The 18,634-nt window shown below is 38.2% G+C and overlaps 3 protein-coding genes across 3 annotated transcripts; 1 reads left to right on the top strand and 2 right to left on the bottom strand.

Moving 5' to 3' along the window:
• Positions 1–5,728: 5,728 nt before the first annotated feature.
• LOC134742337 (dual specificity protein phosphatase 19) lies at positions 5,729–6,697 on the bottom strand. The gene is made up of 2 exons (XM_063675387.1): positions 6,688–6,697; positions 5,729–6,409 (listed from the first exon to the last, which is right to left on the bottom strand). Exons 1-2 carry the CDS (start codon positions 6,695–6,697, stop codon positions 5,790–5,792), a joined length of 630 nt encoding a protein of 209 aa, XP_063531457.1. The 3' UTR covers positions 5,729–5,789.
• Positions 6,698–6,782: 85 nt separating this feature from the next.
• Positions 6,783–11,034, bottom strand: LOC134742207 (tRNA pseudouridine synthase-like 1). Its single transcript, XM_063675211.1, has 6 exons — positions 10,876–11,034; positions 10,663–10,791; positions 10,141–10,350; positions 9,052–9,147; positions 7,975–8,209; positions 6,783–7,100 (listed from the first exon to the last, which is right to left on the bottom strand). The coding sequence occupies exons 1-6, from the start codon at positions 10,923–10,925 to the stop codon at positions 6,879–6,881; spliced, it is 942 nt and encodes a 313-aa protein (XP_063531281.1). The 5' UTR covers positions 10,926–11,034; the 3' UTR covers positions 6,783–6,878.
• Positions 11,035–11,248: 214 nt separating this feature from the next.
• On the top strand, positions 11,249–15,135 carry LOC134742206 (transmembrane emp24 domain-containing protein 5). The gene is made up of 4 exons (XM_063675210.1): positions 11,249–11,493; positions 11,638–11,901; positions 12,726–12,844; positions 14,040–15,135. Exons 1-4 carry the CDS (start codon positions 11,281–11,283, stop codon positions 14,146–14,148), a joined length of 705 nt encoding a protein of 234 aa, XP_063531280.1. The 5' UTR covers positions 11,249–11,280; the 3' UTR covers positions 14,149–15,135.
• The last annotated feature ends 3,499 nt before the right edge of the window (positions 15,136–18,634 follow it).

Below are 18,634 nucleotides of genomic sequence, written 5' to 3'. Positions count from 1 at the left end.
TATGTATTGTAGATTAGCGGTGAAAACGTAACAGACAGACGGTTACCTATGTATAAATATACATTAGTATGATTTTCAACCTGTTTTTTCACGCAAAATAAGCTTCTCCTACATATTCTAGGTTAACTTTTAAACTTTAGTAACGTTCTGAATAACTCTAGCGTCGGTGGACGCGATGAATCATCACCAAATATCGAGTGTTCATGTAACCAAATTGTTTATTTGATTGTTATTCTACTTACGATAAGGTGCTTCCAACGTTAGAGTAGCTGACAGACAACTTAATTATAATAGACGTGCCTAACCAGACAAGTTTTATTCAAGTTTTTTTAGTTTTATTTTTATTCTAGTTTTTTTATGCCAACATAGCGATAAACGTCATCGTCAAATAAGTTTTAATTCAATCGCGCGTAAAGATTACACTTGGATTACACACACACACTTTTTTTTAAGGTGCTACCACACAGCAATTACGTTACATTAGCACCGCAGTTACACCAGTCTATAAAACAATACAGTCATTCGACGAAGCCAGGGCAATCGTACAAGGGGTGGGTCGTGCGCACCCGAGCTGCATACATTCGCGTTTCGCGAGTAAAGTACGACTGTCGGACTTTGACTATCATATCTGACTTTTGTATTGCTTTAATGCAATGGGTCCCATATAGACATTTGATCCTAAAAACAAACCTGATCGATTGATACCATTAATAAAAATTTGTCATCTAGCCTATTATTCGCGTGCGGTAGAGATAGGAACAGGCGAGTCAAATAATAAATGTCTTTTATCTTCTTTTTTTTATATTATTATTATTTTCAGGGGTTTTTTTATATCTCAGCATAAGCTGGTAGTTAATGCCAGCTACGGGCCTAAGCCAAGTAGATGACATAAAGTCAAAGATATACATGTTAAAAATAGGTTATTCAGCTTATTCGGTTCTTATTATTATTTTTTATCTAAATTACAAAATGTTTCGTTTTTATAGCGTCCTTTATTCTTAATCAACTTGAGCGTCTATTATAGTTATTTTGTCTGTGTTATAGTATAGATAAGCGTAGTGTGTAGTAACTTTGACGTCCATTTACAATATAACAACAGTTTTCTGTGTCGGTTAACTTGATTAATTTAGTTCAAGTGCAAGCTTGATATGTTACAATTAACATAATTTGCTCACCTGTTTGTCTGTACAATTAATTCTAATACTTTTGTACTGTTGATGCCATTAATTATTTCAGAAATAAATATGTTCAACTGCAAATTATTGTAACATCATGATGAAAAAGTGTACAGGGTGTGAAATACTTGGCTATTTTGGGCGAGTTGATTAGGATTTTTACTTCTCTGTTACGGCAAAACGGCGTATTTTACTACATATTTCCCATCTAGATACGCTGTTTTTCTTAACCTAACTTTAAATAACTTCAAAATAGCGAAAATAATGTATACGCGAATTCAGGGTTGGTTATATTCATATATAACCAACCCTGAACAGGGTTGGGCATAGCTAAATTTGTCCAGTATGACGTACGTCGTACACATTTGTCCAGTATGACGTACACATTTACATAAAAGATTATGGCTGAGGGTTAAGAGCCCGGTTACGATTTTAGTCGCAAAAATGTAAAGTTGATAGATTTCTTCTGTGAAATTGTACACCTTTTGTTACCTAATTGAAATAACAAGTACTGGTTTCTATTAGCACGACTTCTTATCTCTAGGTTTATCAGATCATTTTTTTGAAAAAAGGCTTACTAAATTAGTAATGAATTTTTTTCTGATGGACGTTTAGGTAAACGCGTGTAAAGCACTGACTTTGATGCTCTTATTTGTAAATTTCGTAAAGTTTGGACTGCTAAAAATGGTAAATTTGTATTACACATATTCTGTACTCTAGGTTTATCAGATTACATTGTTGTTATATGACTTAAAGTTCGAGGAAATGAAAGTTAAACGAATTCAATTTTCTCCAGAAATGACCTCAAAACAAGTGACAATTTCTCCGAAAATCTACTTATTTTCGACGTAGATTGCATACTCAAATAATCTGCAATGTTTACTTAAACTGTTGCTGTACTTCATTTTATTTAAGTTGCAACTTTTATTTTCTGACGATTTTTTAAAACTTCCCCTTTTAGTGGTATAACATCGGTGACACGCGCCCGCGGCCTCAGTCCCGCGCGGGAGCTGGCAGAGGCAGGACGTTTGTTAATCGGCTCCGCACGTTGCATCGACGACGACGAAGTTATTTATCATTGTGTGCGTCGCTCGCCGTGTAAAAAGTTATATTTGTTTGCGTGTTTGGCTGTACTGTGTGCGTGTAAACTGCGACCAGAAACTTTAATCCTTGGGTTGTAAGTACTTGTTTATTAACCGCCTTCAAAAAAAAGGAGGTTCTCAGTTTGTCCCGTATGTTTGTATGTATATGTATGTATGTATGTTTGTTCGCGATTATCTCGCATTTGGCTGAACCGATTTTGATGCGGTTTTTAGAAAAGTGTTTGTTACATTCTGGAGAAGGTTTTAGTATACATAGAGCTGGGCTGATGCTGAACCCTGGCTGTACCTAGTGGAACGCAGGTTTAGTGCAACATAGGCACACGCTGTTTTGGTCTGTCTTGATGAGCAATTAGGAGAACAGTACCCAAGATGGAGCTGATGCTGAACCCTGGCTGTACCTAGTGGAAATCAGGTTTCGTGCAACATAGGCACACGCTGTTTTCGTCTTCCGACACGTCTTGATGAGCACTTGGGAGAGCAGTACCCAAGATAGAGCTGATGCTGAACCCTGGCTGTACCTAATGGAACGCAGGTTTGGTGCAACATAGGCACACGCTGTTTTGGTCTTCCGACACGTCTTGATGAGCAATTAGGAGAGCAGTACCCAAGATGGAGCTGATGCTGAACCCTGGCTGTACCTAGTGGAAATCAGGTTTCGTGCAACATAGGCACACGCTGTTTTGGTTATTCGACACGTCTTGATGAGCAATTAGGAGAGCAGTACCCAAGATGGAGCTGATGCTGAACCCTGGCTGTACCTAGTGGAACGCAGGTTTGGTGCAACATAGGCACACGCTGTTTTGGTCTTCCGACACGTCTTGATGAGCAATTAGGAGAGCAGTACCCAAGATGGAGCTGATGCTGAACCCTGGCTGTACCTAGTGGAACGCAGGTTTGATGCAACATAGGCACACGCTGTTTTGGTCTTCCGACACGTCTTGATGAGCAATTAGGAGAGCAGTACCCAAGATGGAGCTGATGCTGAACCCTGGCTGTACCTAGTGGAACTCAGGTTTCGTGCAACATAGGCACGCGCTGTTTTGGTCTTACGACACGTCTTGATGAGCAATTAGGAGAGCAGTACCCAAGATGGAGCTGATGCTGAACCCTGGCTGTACCTAGTGGAACTCAGGTTTCGTGCAACATAGGCACACGCTGTTTTGGTCCTCCGACACGTCTTGATGAACACTTGGGAGAGCAGTACCCAAGATAGAGCTGATGATGAACCCTGGCTGTACTTAGTGGAACTCAGGTTCATTTATTGTTATCAGAACTTCCACCCCCTTTAAACCCCCAGTACCTACTGCATGTTAAACGTGTGGTAGCTATGGTCAGGTGCCTGCTTCATCTGGCAGCCCTCCAGGTGTTCCAGGTCTTGAAGAACTTAACCTGCCTACAACATACTCTACCAACTTCAGATTAAAAGAGTTTTACCCCTGATCCGATGCGTCCAGCAGCACTCCAGGTGTTCCAGGTTTTGAGCTGTCTCCGTCATACACTACCCACAACACGTTGAGCGAGTGTTACCCACCCTTTGCCCTTGACCCTTTGCACTCAGCAGCACTCCAGGTGTTTCAGATCTGGAGCTTTTCCTATCATACACTACCAGCAGCTCGTTGAGCGAGTGTTACCCCTGACTCTTTGCACCCAGAAGCATTCCAGGTGTTCCAGGTCTTGAGCTGTATCCATCGTACACTACACACTACCAGAGGCATGTTGAGCGAGTGTTACCCCTGACCCTTTGCACCCAGCAGCACTTCAGGTGTTCCAGGTCTTGAGTTATCGCCATCAAACTCTACCAGCGGCACGTTGAGCGAGTGTTACCCTTGACCCTTTGCACCCAGAAGCACTCCAGGTGTTCCAGGTCTTGAGCAGTATTCATCGTACAACCAATAACACGTTGAGCGAGTGTTAGAAGAATGGAGAAGAGAAGAGGATGACTTTGGAAATAAAAATTATTATACACCCTTCCCAACGATTAAGACTATCTCCATAATATCAAATTCCATCCAAATCGGTTTTATTGGACCCCATACAAATTTCCATTACCCCCCCCCCCCCCCCCGTTTCTGGGGTAAAACCTATCCTATGTCCTTCCCCAGGACTCAAACTATGTCCATACCTCATTTCATCTTAATCGGTTCAGCGTTTATTGATTCCCCATACAAATTTCCACCCCCTTAAAGGGTAAGTTCTTGAATAAAAAGTATTCTATGACCTACCCCGGGATTCAAACTATCTGTATACCAAATTCCAACAAAAGGCTAGTTTCCCCTCTGGGTTGGAACGTTGGAAAGTCAGATGGCAGTCGCTTTCGTAAAAACTAGTGCCTACGCCAATTCTTGGGATTAGTTGCCAAGCGGACCCCAGCAGACTTCCATGAGCCGTGGCAAAAAGGCTGGGATAACGCGAGTAAGATGATTATATATATATATAAGATATTGCCTTAGTGCAAATCATTATCATCATACTATATAATTTGTATGTATTATATGAATACATAGGAAAATTGTTAAGAGTAATAAACGATTATATCAAATTTACCAAAAGTTTTATTTTAACCTAATTAAAGTTATAAAGTGACGCATAATGTTGCGAAAGTATCAATATTGTTTAGGCGGTCGCGTTATTTCAAGCAGCGGCCGGCGTTCGGTTACTGTGTAAAAGTCGTATCTTCGCGCGTTTTCAAATCGACTACGGGCTCTTAATACAACCTGTATGCGACTTTGCATACCAATAGGCACCTTATGCAGTTGCCATAAGGTACTTTTCTTAGCCTATTACAACATTAACAAGCAGACACTTGCCCACTACAAACTATTATAGATTTATGATAAGTTATCATACTCGAAATATGCTGAAATCGCTAGCTATCACCAGTACAAAAGTTTTGTTTAGTTAACATAAGAATCTATATTGTTTTCGCTCGCAGCGTCTGTGTACAGAAATATATTTATACTTACAGTTTGAGTTTTATACATGTTGATTAAGTTTAAGTTTAGCTTCAAAACTCGGTGCTATTTGTCTTATGAAATTGAAATAATACAATCTTTGTCGTATTTAACCTTTTGAACGCTTTATATCATAAGCACAAGCATCACTCAAATGCCAAGCTTCCGGGCGCAAGTGAGCTAATGTAAACCTTACTTGAAAGTGTGAAGGTTACTTTGACAGCGTCCGCTATAACACCTATAGTTGTCCATGGCGCTGTGGGCACGACTAGTGACGACGACTTTACGTGTTCTTGACGTTCAAAAGGTTAATATGTCCAATAATGAACTGAGAATTGTTCTCTAGAGCAGCAGTTGCTTTAAAATATTGAATGGGCCTTGTACTTATTTTATAGTCAATAAATAGTTCTGTTTGTAAATGGTTATTTTATTGTACAAAATAATACACTTTGTGGTTAAAGTTTTTAAGACATGACCACAGCACCAAAAATTAATATAGTCCTGTGGCGCCTACCTGTTGACGCCATATGTGATGTAGCATTTTTATCTGTGACAAGAATCTAAATGACTTGTCCAGGTTTCATAGCCTTTAATTGATTCTTGAACCCATCATTGGGTCGTATGGCAGGTCGCTTCTCCTTGACCAAGCGATATGCGTCTTCAAATTCCATCCCTTTGTATTGCATGAGGTAAGCAATCGCAACAGTTGAAGTGCGAGAAACGCCGGCGTTGCAATGTACCAAAACATTCTCACCACGACACACCGAGCCGTGGACAAATGGTAAACACTCCGTTAACATTTGTTTAACATCAGCCTCCGGTAGATCTAAACATAGCACAAACTTATGTGTAACATTAACTTCAGCATTTATTCCTACACTAAGCACATTTTTAACGTCATATTGTTTTAATATATCATCAACAGCGCAGTCCTGGGACCCTATATACAAATGCTCAGTCACTAACACGGGTATATTGTCAGGTTTGTTGTCCACCACAAAGCCATAAGTCGAGGAGATCTCGGTTTTTTCACCATTCCGTTCTATGTACCTCTGTCCAGCAGCATTTGTGACTACGGTTTCTCTAACTTTCAATTTATTCTTTTGTTTCTGTAATTCGTTTAGGAAGCTAATTTTTGCCTTTGTCTTAGATTTGTGTGTGTTGATGTCCTGAGGCACCCCTTACGGTGGAGACTTGCAGAGGGCCCGTTATCCTGGCTCCAGCTCAGATTTTTAGATTAAATAAGCTAATTCGAAACTAATACTGCACCAGTTCTTAGTGTTACGTAAATGGCTGTGGAAAAATGAACCCTCTGTGGACCTTTTTAGGGCAGATTCTTTCTTTTTTTACGAACTGGTGGTAGTTTCCTTTACCTAAATTGAGTTTTTATTGTTTGATTTCTTATTGACTTTAAGATTTCTAACTACAGTTTCATTACTAACAGTAATTCTTCGTTACTATATCTCATATAGGAAATTCATTCTACCTCACTATCACTATCAACCTATCTCGAATATCCCTATGGATCAGCTCTTTGGCGTTGAACGTTGGCTTCCAAAAGGTTTAATGCTTTGACTTTATGGCTCGAGTCCTATTCGCTTTAAGATTTATCACTAGAGTCATCACTATTCTCTTTGTTTCATTTATTCTTACTTACTATCACCGTCTTCCACTTGACTATCTCCACTATCCTTATAGATTAGATCCTCCGGATTATACTCGACGTTGCAGAGATAAAGTCCTTGCGGCGGGCAGTTCTGTATGAAGTTGTACCAGGAGTGTTTGGACGGCACTTGCAGCATCACCTTTATCTCGTCGGCGGGTAGCTTGCCAACTGCTACGCTTATCAGTGTGCCCATCATCCGACGGATCTGCAAAAATTTTATACTTACTATTTGACAATCCGGTTACTACAAAACATAGCGGCGCCGTACAACGCCATCTACTTCAGGTGCGGCTACAATATCTTGCAATACCTTAAATCTTGGTATTACGTTAAAAAAAAAGATTTATTTGCCCGCATGATTGTTGATAGTGCACCAACGCCCTAGCCTTAACCTTTTTATTCAATCGCTTTATGTCATAAACAAAAACAGGCCAGGTGCGAGTCGCGCACCGAGGGTTCCGTACTTTTTAGTATTTGTTGTTATAGCGGCAACAGAAATACATCATCTGTGAAAATTTCAACTGTCTAGCTATCACGGATCATGAGATACAGCCTGGTGACAGACAGACGGACAGCGGATTCTTAGTAATAGGGTCCCGTTTTTACCCTTTGGGTACGGAACCCTGAAAACGTCACTGACACGCCTCGGTCCCGAGCGCAAGCGAGCTAATGTAAACCTTACTTGAAAGTGTGAAGGTTACTTTGACAGCGTAACCCATAACACCTAGAGTTGTCCCTGGCGCTGTCATTCATCAGTACTGAGCGGTCGAAATTTTCACAGATGATGTATTTCTGTTGCCGCTATAACAAATACTAAAAAAACGGAACCCTCGGTGCGCGAGTCCGACTCGCACTTGACCGGTTTTTCTTTTTAACAGACATTACACAGTGGCGGATTAGCCACGTGGCAAAAGTAGCAAATGCCACGGGCCCCGCGCACCTATGCATTGTGGCTGTAAAAAACCAAAATTAAAACAATCCATGGGCCACATATAATTTGCTACAGGCCCCGCGCTGGCTTAATCCGGCACTGACATTAGAGAAGCCAAAACAGAAAAATATTAGTTACATTTGCCCACCTGATTATGCACGAAAGCCCTAGCCTTGAACTCAATATCCCAGTAGTCCCACACACTGTCCCTCGGATAACTAGTTATCAGCGGAGTCCCAGGCCTCACTAGTATGTGTTTGATCTCGCGTCGGTTATGCTTGTGTTGCTTCAGTTTGTCGAAACGCTTGAATGTTGTGAAATCGTGAAGACCGACGAAGTGTTCGCAGCCCGCTTTGAAGCGCTCTATGTCGAACCCCGGTGCTCTGAAATGGAATAGCACTTGGTGTGGAATAAGGCTGCGGACTGGACGCACGCGTATAGATCTGAATGAATCCGGTCTGGTTTGGCCTTATTATTTAAAGAGATTTATTTATCAAGAGAGGATTGGCCAAGCCAGAACTACATTTTTATCATGTACAATCAAGACGGCAAATAAATGTAACAAAAAGTCCTTTCCGAATTCTCTTGGTTTAAAATTAACTTTTTGGTTATGTTATTATAAACTTCATAAAAAAAATATAAGCTTTTATATACTTATGTATGTATAACTGAATCAGGAAATTTTAACAATCGAAAATCACAGGTTTCTTGCCTTTCATTCAGAACCATTATCATCCTTTCGGAAGCCAACTATGATTTATTTATTTATTGTTACATACAAAATTTGTACAGCGTTACATTAAAACTAATGAGCTATACAAATTAATGAAAAAGATAAAAGGTATATACAAGAAATGACAGACAACAAAATAATTTCAAGTGACATCCAGAGTTTCACAGTATGCCAGACATGTCCGACATATATTCGCCCTAGAAGTTGCAAAAATATCACTTTCTGGTGCCCATGACCGAAGCGAGTTCAAAAGTCTTAGGGCTAGTGCGTGTGGTTGGGACTGCCAATGAATGATGCACAAAGAATTAAATGGATTTGTTTAAAAAATTACGGTTAAGCCCAAAGTGCACCTCAATTGAGCCCTTACTGAATTTGTATTGCGAAAACCAGGAATCCCAGTTCCGGGACTGATTTTGTATTAGGAGGAGTACATCCTACTGACAGCATTTCCCCATATTAGGTATTTAAGTTTCATCTATGGTGAAAGCATACCTTACAAAATGGCACCTTCTCCACTCCTCTATAGGTATATGTTGCGCTATGCTCGAAAATTCTGGTAACTCAATTTCTTGCTTCAACACTGCTAACCTGAAACGAACATAATTTACTATAGTAAACACAACACAACTATAGTTGTACAAGTTTGGGAACAAATCAAATTATAAATCACACCACACTACTATACAGGGTGGGCACAGGGATTCCGACACACTTTAACCATGAATTCTAGTGCCTATTTGGATAAAAAAAAAGTAATATAACAATGCCATAGAAAGCCTAATTTACGAGATATTCAATTATTTAAGTAATTTCGAAGTTAAAAAAACTCAAGGCTAACACGCCCTTATGTGACGTAATCATACATACCAAGACACAAACAATCACACATGCAAAGCAGAAGTGTTAAAAATAGTAAACTTACCTGTCACCTGCTATAAACTAGACAAGTGTCATATTGGTGTCGCATGTTGTCTTTTTCACTCTTTCAAACTAAAGATACGTTCACAAGTTAGTACTATCGTTAATTGATTTATTTTGTTCCAGAAATTAAGTAAATTAATTAGGCAATTTTGGACCCATGTTGATATAACATTTTTCTTTCGTAACACTGCCAGGAATCCACGGTTAAAGTCTGTCGGAATCCCTGTGCCCACCCTGTATATAAATTAATAACTGTAATAGATGTCATATAGTTAAGAAAAACCACGCACTGCTTGCCCTTAGAGCTGGTCAAAGACGCCTAGCCTCCGTTCGAATCCGGCCTTCACCACTGGAGGGCTTCGTCACTTTTTTTTTTAATATATGACATCTATTACAGTTTTTACAACTATAGTTGTTTTATATATTAATTCTATTACCATATTAGCAACTGCCCTCATGAGTGACATTTCTACCTTGAGGGTGGTTAAACCCCTTCCATAATGATTGAAAGTACTTATGCTTATCTTACAAACAAACAACATCACAAACTATCAAAATGCCAAATTTTCATTTCTTTTTTAGTGCAGATAAATAAGAAATATGTACTCTTTTTCCAAATCCAATCCAAATTGAATCTCACTATTAAAAATCACACCATACCTGTACAAATATGTCCTAGACAGCGCATTAAACCTGGCATGGAAGTTGTCCGACACTCTCAAACAGTCTTTGACGTAGATAGGTGTCTCAGTTTTCAAGAAGTGCTTGTTCAGTTTAAATGTAATCTGATGTGGTTCGTAGATCTTGCTGCCATAGCGGTCCAGGTCGAAGTGGGCACTTGAATTTAAGGCATGCACCCCACCATCTGTTCTGTAAATGATAAGTTTCCTTAGATGTGTTTAGTTTCTGCGTCCTCAAAGTAGACCCCAGATGCGTTGTGATGACGACATCAAGAAGACTGCGGGGAAGCAGTGGCTCCAAGTCGCACAGAACCCTGACGAATGACGCAAAATGAAGGAGACCTACACCCAAAGGGTAGGAAAAGGCTAGAGAGAGAGAGAGAGAGAGAGAGAGAGAGAGAGAGAGAGAGAGAGAGAGAGAGAGAGAGAGAGAGAGAGAGAGAGAGAGAGATGTGTTTTATGCTCAGAAATATAATATTATTAGCAATTAGCAGTAACTTACCGGCTAGACAAAACAATGTTAGGGTAGTTCAAAGAACGCAGTCCCAGCAGAGCTAGTTCCAGCCGGCCCTGTACGCTTTCCGTGTCTGTATGGTTCTTCCCATCTTTAAACCAAAGCTTCTCCGAGGACCTGCGTGTAGGAAGTAGTTGCACATGGAGTATCGAGAACAACAATGCCTCGCTAAGAACTGAGCGGATTATTTAGGCTACAAACCTGAAAGTCGACCCAATATATGAAAAGAATGTTAGGTATCTGGCTTTCATACTCAAATACAGATAGAAAACTTGTTATTATGAATGTTTTATTTCACGAAATAAGCAATGAAGTATTTACTTCAACAGGTTAGTTTTCCAGCTGATTATAGTTTTGACGGATATGAGACATTATTAATCCGAATTCCGATCAACTAGATTTTTAAAATGTTAGTCAACTTTTTTTTAAAAACTAAAAAAAAAACGCTTTAAATACGTCAATGAAGCTATTTGAGACTACATTTAAATTGCTAGTTATTAAAGTATCTGTTATGTATCTGTTAGTGTTTTTGCTTTTTTTCCCTTTCACTGACGTCGTAAACAGCAGTTTACTTGACAGTTTTAGTTTTATTCAGTCAGTCGAAAAATGGCTCGACGAACGTGGCATATGTTTATCGTGATAACACTAATATTTACGATTTTATCACTCGTTGGGGATGTAAATACTTCATCACCGGCACCATGGTACGAGAACCTGCCCGCGGTGACCATGGACTACAAAGTTCACGTCGACGCGGGCAAAGAAGACTGTTACTTTCAATACGTGCAGCCGGGAGCCACATTTTACGCCAGCTATCAGGTAATTAGCAATTATTGTCGCTTTGAGGCATATGGTCTGTTATCGCATAGCTTTCCGGTTTAATTGACAAGCGTGGCGGTAATCTTGTTAAGATTTATGTTGTAACAGAGCAGTTTATTAATGCACTTTCTAATTTGTTCTAAGGTGTTGAAAGGAGGTGATGGCATGTGCGGGTTCGCGGTGCGGCACCCTAACGGGCAGATCGTGCACCCGTACGAGTGGCGGCAGAGCGCGGAGTACGCGGACCAATCGTCGTCGGGGGGCTACTACGCCGTGTGTATCGACAACCAGTTCTCGCGGTTCGCTGGCAAGCTGGTAAACCTGTACCTGTCAGTGATCCGTTACGATATGTGGGAGAAGTACGCCAAGGAGGTCGAGGAGCTGGACATGAATATTAAGAACTTTACTGTGAGTTTCATTCATAAAACTGCAATTAGCCGGGTCCACACATAGCGAGCATACGCGCGAGGCAATTTCCTCGCGTACAAAACGGCCAGTGTAGACGTGCCGAGACGGCGCGCGCGAGGCACGTCTAAAATGTCGATACGAGACGCGCGCCGCGGCCGAGGCACGTCTACACTGTCCGTTTTGTGCGCGAGGAAATTGCCTCGCGCGTATGCTCGCTATGTGTGGACCCGGCTATTGACTTCATTGAAAGCAGAGTACAGTTGCCACCCCATGGCATCATGTGGTGCTTAAGAAATCAGAAATATTTATTGTGTAAACTGTAGGTACAAGAAGTATAACTAGGTACATTTTTTGATGAGTGTCAACAGTTTTACCCTTTTCGGTCATAGAATTTATTTTATCATAAACTAAATTTTGATATACTATAACTAAGGTTTACAGAGTTATAATATTCTTTTATGTTATGGAAGACTGTCTATTAAAAAGTTTTTTAAGCATCTTTTAAAAGTATTTCTTTCGGGGCTTTTTATTTCAATATCTGAACACAACTATTTTTAATGTGCAGTGCATTGCAGTTCTTGTAATACTTACAAAGGCTTCATGTTGGTCTTGCGTATTTTAAAAACACACGTGTGCCAAAATCACAACAATTTATTTTGTACTTATCATAGGCATGCCAGGGGTCACCAAATGGCGGACCACGGTCCAGATCCAGACCGCCAAATTATATAATTTATTTATTTATTTAATAAACTCAAGTAGAAACGGACCGCGATGGTCATATTATTTTGTAGAACTCACCCTTATTACAATATTGTTTCCAGTCGTCCATCCAGCTGGTAGAGCGCAACATAAACGACATCCTACAGTACCAGTACCACTCGCGCGCGCGCGAGTCCCGCGACTACAACTTGTTACAGGACAACAACACGTATGTGCTCAGGTAAGTCTAACCTCTTGTGCGCCACCATTACTTTTTTTTTTCAAATGATTTCCTCGTAAAATTAAAATTATCTCTTATATTTTCCTTAAAAAAAAAAGCCTTTTATTTCTGGGTAAATATGAATATAAACTTATTTGCAATACTTAGTCTAGGATATGAAAAAAAAAATAAGATTAGTGCTAATTAATAAATTGTTCGATATTTTTTATTTATAGTAAGTTTTAAAACTTATTTAACGCGATTAGGTCCCGTCGTTGTGAATAATAATGAGTAAAAATCGTGAAAGTTTAATTCAGTATTTTTTTTTTATATGCGGATTCACGTCTTGGCTTTGGCTAAAAATTGCTTATTACATGCTGCCTTTTCAGCCTGAAATGGATAGAAATGAGAAATATGAAAATAATTTGTTGTTCAGGATAAAAATGTTAATGTTAATGCAAACTGATGGCACATATCGCACTTAGGTCATATATAAAAACAGCATGTATTTATACTTTTTGGTCATGAAAGGCTATGGTCAAAAACCGGTTGGCAGCTCAGCTCCAATAAATATTAATTTGTTTACCATTTCACCTAAGATGTTATAAAATACTCCGTGTGCGCGATTTTGTACCATATACAGCTGATACAAGGTACTAAATCGTGAGTAGGTAATGCAAATGTGGGGTTATTAACCCAGACACTATTGGCGTTATTCATAAACGGGTTACTGGCCTGCATTAGCTATGAATCGTTTGTCTTTATCTGTCATTTTGACTTATGTATTTGTAAGAAAGGGATAAAACATAATTTAACTAAATCAGCGGCCATAGTACGGTCGCATTTTTATCACCTGTCGCCATTCCTGTCACGTTCTAATAAGTATGTAAGTGTGAAAGTGACAGGCGATAAAAATGGAACCATGCTGCCACCGCAGGCCTGTAAAGCAGGGCTCGGAACCGGTTTTTTTAAAAAACCCTGAAATAGGCCAGTATTTTGAATTATTTTATGCTCATTACGTAGGACTGAATCACGTATTTAGAAAACAATTTTGCATTATTAAAATGTCCCATTAAAAATGAAATTATAAACAAAAGAACGAAAAAGAACGTAATAATAACGTTATTTTTGTATGGAGCAAATACCGGTTTCCGACCCCTGCTGTAAAGTATTATGAATAGGGGGGTAAAAGTTTAACGTTAAGATTTTTTTTCAGGTGGTCATTTATCCAGATCCTGGCCATCACAGCGACAGGGACATTACAAGTTTACTTTTTAAGGAAACTCTTTGAAGTTAAGGACAACTCTTCAAAAACAAGAATATAGATAGAGTATAAGAGAATCACAACTCAGACAAATCAGCCTATTCACTTGCGCCACTCTAGGCCTTAAATCACGGTTAGACACAACACATGTGCACATTAGTCATAAATGTGTAGACTGTTTTGTCTGAGCGTTTATTTTGTAAAAATGCATTTGTTATCATAATTTCAACTTGTTGACTGACTCTAACATTCCTTCTCGATTAATTTCCAATAATGAGTACTAAATGGTGCATGAATTGATTTCTTTTTCTATGTTAACTTTTTTGTAAGTACCTAAATCTAATGGCCTCTTAGCATTTTTTTTTGGTTATTCTATTATTTTTACTTGACTGATGACTAGCAAGGGATTGATGATTGAAGTTGGTCTGGAAAAATGACTGTGCTCATTAGTCTTACTGTCTTTAAGGGTCATATTGCTATTTGTGACGTTTTCAAGTAAAAGGTACCACATTGTCGCTTACCATAAGACCGAAATTTGCTTGTATCTTTATACGAATAACGTATCAGCGCGTCCTTATGGCAAGCGACAATGTGGTATCTGTTGCTTGAAAACGACACATTTCATGTTTTAATGCAAAGAAATCTAAGGACTGTCAAAAATGTAACGAATAGTATTACAATTTCAAGGTTCATATAATAATTTATGATAATATCCACTAAAAATTTATGATAACTACTCAAAATTAAATAATTTTTGTCTAACCTACTCAATTAAGATTATTTCTGCTACTCTATAGTTTTAACAATTTTTACTAAATCACATTGAATTATTTTATTTTAAGACCAAGATCTGCTTTTTACTTTTATATTTTTTATAAGGACTGTACAATTTCCAAGGTGCACAATATCTGCTGTTACTTTGTTTTTACGTTTTTACCATGTTTATGATTTGTTTATTTTTGACACATGAATGTGTTCTATGCTGTCTAAAATATAATTTATGAATTTGTTTTTGATCTGAATTAAAGAATAATATTTTATACAAATTATAACTTATTTTTTCATTTTATAAAAAATATTGACAACTAAATATACCTAGATTGTAAATAAAATTTTGTGACAGATAATGTTGAGAGTTATTCGAGATTTCTAATTCTAGTGACTGTGGTAAAAATTACCTTTCATATGTGATGTACTTACAGAATCGAATATTTAATTAAATAATAGAATTATTTACGGCTCTTTAATTTTGTTTCATGACAGATCTATACTAGTTTTAAGGCGGTTCCCTGAGCCAGAAGGCGAAAAATCTTATATGATCATGTTTTTCTAAGAGGCGTTGATATTCGTAGACGTGGAAAAAATATATGTAGTTCTTGACTATATTATCTTTAATAACATAGCTTCCGATACACGAATTATGACACATCGCTCGATACAATAATTCCCAAAGTAACCTCTAACTCGGACTTTTAATAATCAAACTTTACTCAGTAAATTTATTATGTGATACTATATAAAAAAAGAAGAAAAAACAATCTTAACTTAAATAGTAATTTCATAGCTTTCGAATTTCGATATTGTAAGGTAAAGTTTTTAAAATAAATAAAAATCGACAGAATTCGATCAAAATTGACACTTGGCGCGCATGATCTTTCCCGTTCTTTCTTGTGAAATGTGACAGTGATAGCGGCAAACCGATCGGCCTTAACAGGTGATAAAAAGGGTATAAAATAAAAAAATCGTCTATGTACGGAGTTATATTTGACAACACTATAAATAAGCCCTATAAAGAACGTGGACCCTAATTCATATACATATGTATGTATAACAATAATTTACTTAAGTACATAAATTCAAATCATGTTAATAGTAAAATAGTGAAAATAATTACACGGTAAACATCGGAATGTTCTAAAATTAAATTAATTGTGATAATTTCATGAAGAAATCGTCTCGTCTCGTCCGCTTATATGACTAGTTAACGATAACGAAACAGCGGGCAAGACAACGAGCAAGATACGGCCAAACTAAACTATGGGTCAATGCATGGAGACTATATAAAGGAGCCAAATCTCTATGTATGAAAAGTGTCCATCAAAAATCCATAGGTCAATGTAGAACCTTGTCACTATGACATAATTACGAAATATTCCTTGTATGAATAAGAATAAGAATAAGAAATATTTATTAGCACAAAAAAAACAACTAAAAACAACATAAAATAACATTCATTTAGAATATAAACTAACAGAATTGTGCTAAAAGGTCCTCACTCAGCTTAATGTCCCGAAGTGAATCATAGGACTCACTACGTGACGCTGATTTTCAGTGAGGCCTGATAAAACTAAAACTAAAACTAGAACTAAAACTAACTAGGTGGCAGAAATAAGTATAAAATTAAGTATGTAACAAATTAATGAATTGCCTGTTAATTGGTGTTAGCAATTAAGCATATTCTAAAAATTATTGTCATTACATTTTATCCAGCCGCTATACATAGTCTAACTGTTGGAACTTATTTCCACGCAGACGAAGTCGCGGGCAAAAGCTAGTCAATTAATAAAAGTTAGAAAAAAGAAATCTAAAGAACACGTCGAACACGAACGGGTGTGTATGTGTTTGTGTGTGTGCGAGTGTGACTGAGTGTGTGAGAGTGTGAGTTGTGTGTGAGTGTGCACGGTTGCATAAGTGCTACAATTTTTGTTTGTTTAGTAGAAAATTCCGGAGTTTAACTTTAAAAGAGGTGACCGATAGATGGTATGGATGGTATAGAAAGGATGCCAATCTCTTATGGCAGAATTGTTGCAAAAGTGACCGCTTACAGCTTTAAATAGTAGTTCCTAATCTTTCCGGTGGCGCTAGTTAGGCTCTGGGACATGAGTATAACATGAACCATATAAGGCAACAAATAACCCGACCAAATTACGTAGGTTGTTTTTGGTAGTATTTCGGTGTATGGTGGCGCCGCCTAATTACTGTTTTTTGATGGACACTTTTCATACATAGAGATTTGGCTCCTTTATATAGTTTCCATGATTCCTTGGTTAATGGTTATATCTCGCTGCCCTGGTAACATTTCGTACACACCACAGGCGGTAGTAAGACGTCAGAAAGTAGATCTCACGTATAGGTATCGCCAGGAGAGTTAAGGCAAAGATACATTGATTGAGTAAGATGCGTAAAATTTAAGACAATTTCGTGCTTCGAATTTGACAGGTACATGAGATGGCGCTGTACAGCTACACAGAGTACTATCGCAAAAACATTATTTCATGAATGAATGAGTAAATGTGACTTAAGCGCACGATATTAAGCTAAAAAAAATTAAAAAAACCTTGAAAAAACTTTTTGCTCCACTTTCAATTGGCGGTTCAACTTACTATCGGTAACATAGACATATCGGTAAGAAAAAATAATACTAATTTCAAAATCTTACATGATTTTGTTGTGTGTGTGATTTCAACACTCGTGGCCATGCCTATACTTCGCCTTTGCCTTCAGCTACAAATAACTGATACCAGAGGCATTAAATAAACAGTATTATAATTCGCATTAGGATCTACCGCGTGGTCTAAAGTATTAGTTTGACCGTTACATGATACGTTACTTACATCTTACAACTAATCAGCAGTTCCATAAACATCTGTACAATAAACTCTCGAGAATCTCATGCGTAACTGTACACTCCTCTATACATTACATTATACGCTCACTATACTTACATTATGACGCTCTTTGAACGCGAAACATGAATACATCGTTATAAAACAAGCACCACTATCTTACTAATCTATTCCAAAAATGCATTACAATTACATGAAAACACGTATCAATGCATTTTGTTTTTGTAAATAATGATGTCTCACGCTACAGTTTACCGAACTGACTTTTAAGCTGGTTTTAACCTGTCGTCTACCACGTTGTCAAAAAAAGTACACCTCCAGTTTGTAACTTTTCGTATTTCTGGAAAGTGAAGTTGTTATATTCGGCACGAATCTGTAGCTCACTTCATTGCGTTTGTATTGGATTACGACTAATAGAATATAATACGTACTTTTATTTAAATAAAGCTACTTTTCGTAGCAATTACGGGGTACAAAATACTGGCCGAAGATCTCCAGCCTGGGTAGATAGAGGGGTGCTTTTTTCTCAGTCTTGACAAATGCGTTGGCCTCTTTTGGCCGGAGATCTCCGACTTGGGTAGACGACAGGTTAATAAGAGTAAAACTTGCATATTTCGCAGCGTAATGTGTTTTCAGATGACACTAGTCTTGTATGGGCGCTCGATATAGCGTGAGTCAAAACGTAGGTGCAGTAACATTATGTTGGTTAAAATGCTCCAAAATACTAAGATCTATAGTAATTATAGTCTACTATAAAATAAGGCAGTGGTTGGACGGACATTCTAGTCTTCACCGCTTCATCACTCAGATCATTATGAAATTGCAATAGTACATTACTACAGAGGCCGGGAAGTAAGGGGTTGCCGGCCGAATGCATATATACGGCCGAACGTAGTGAGGCCGGATAGTTATGAGGCCGAC

This window comes from Cydia strobilella, chromosome 6, assembly GCF_947568885.1.
Source record: "Cydia strobilella chromosome 6, ilCydStro3.1, whole genome shotgun sequence".
NCBI classification, from domain to species: domain Eukaryota; kingdom Metazoa; phylum Arthropoda; class Insecta; order Lepidoptera; family Tortricidae; genus Cydia; species Cydia strobilella.
This window is presented reverse-complemented; position numbering and strand designations above follow the sequence as displayed.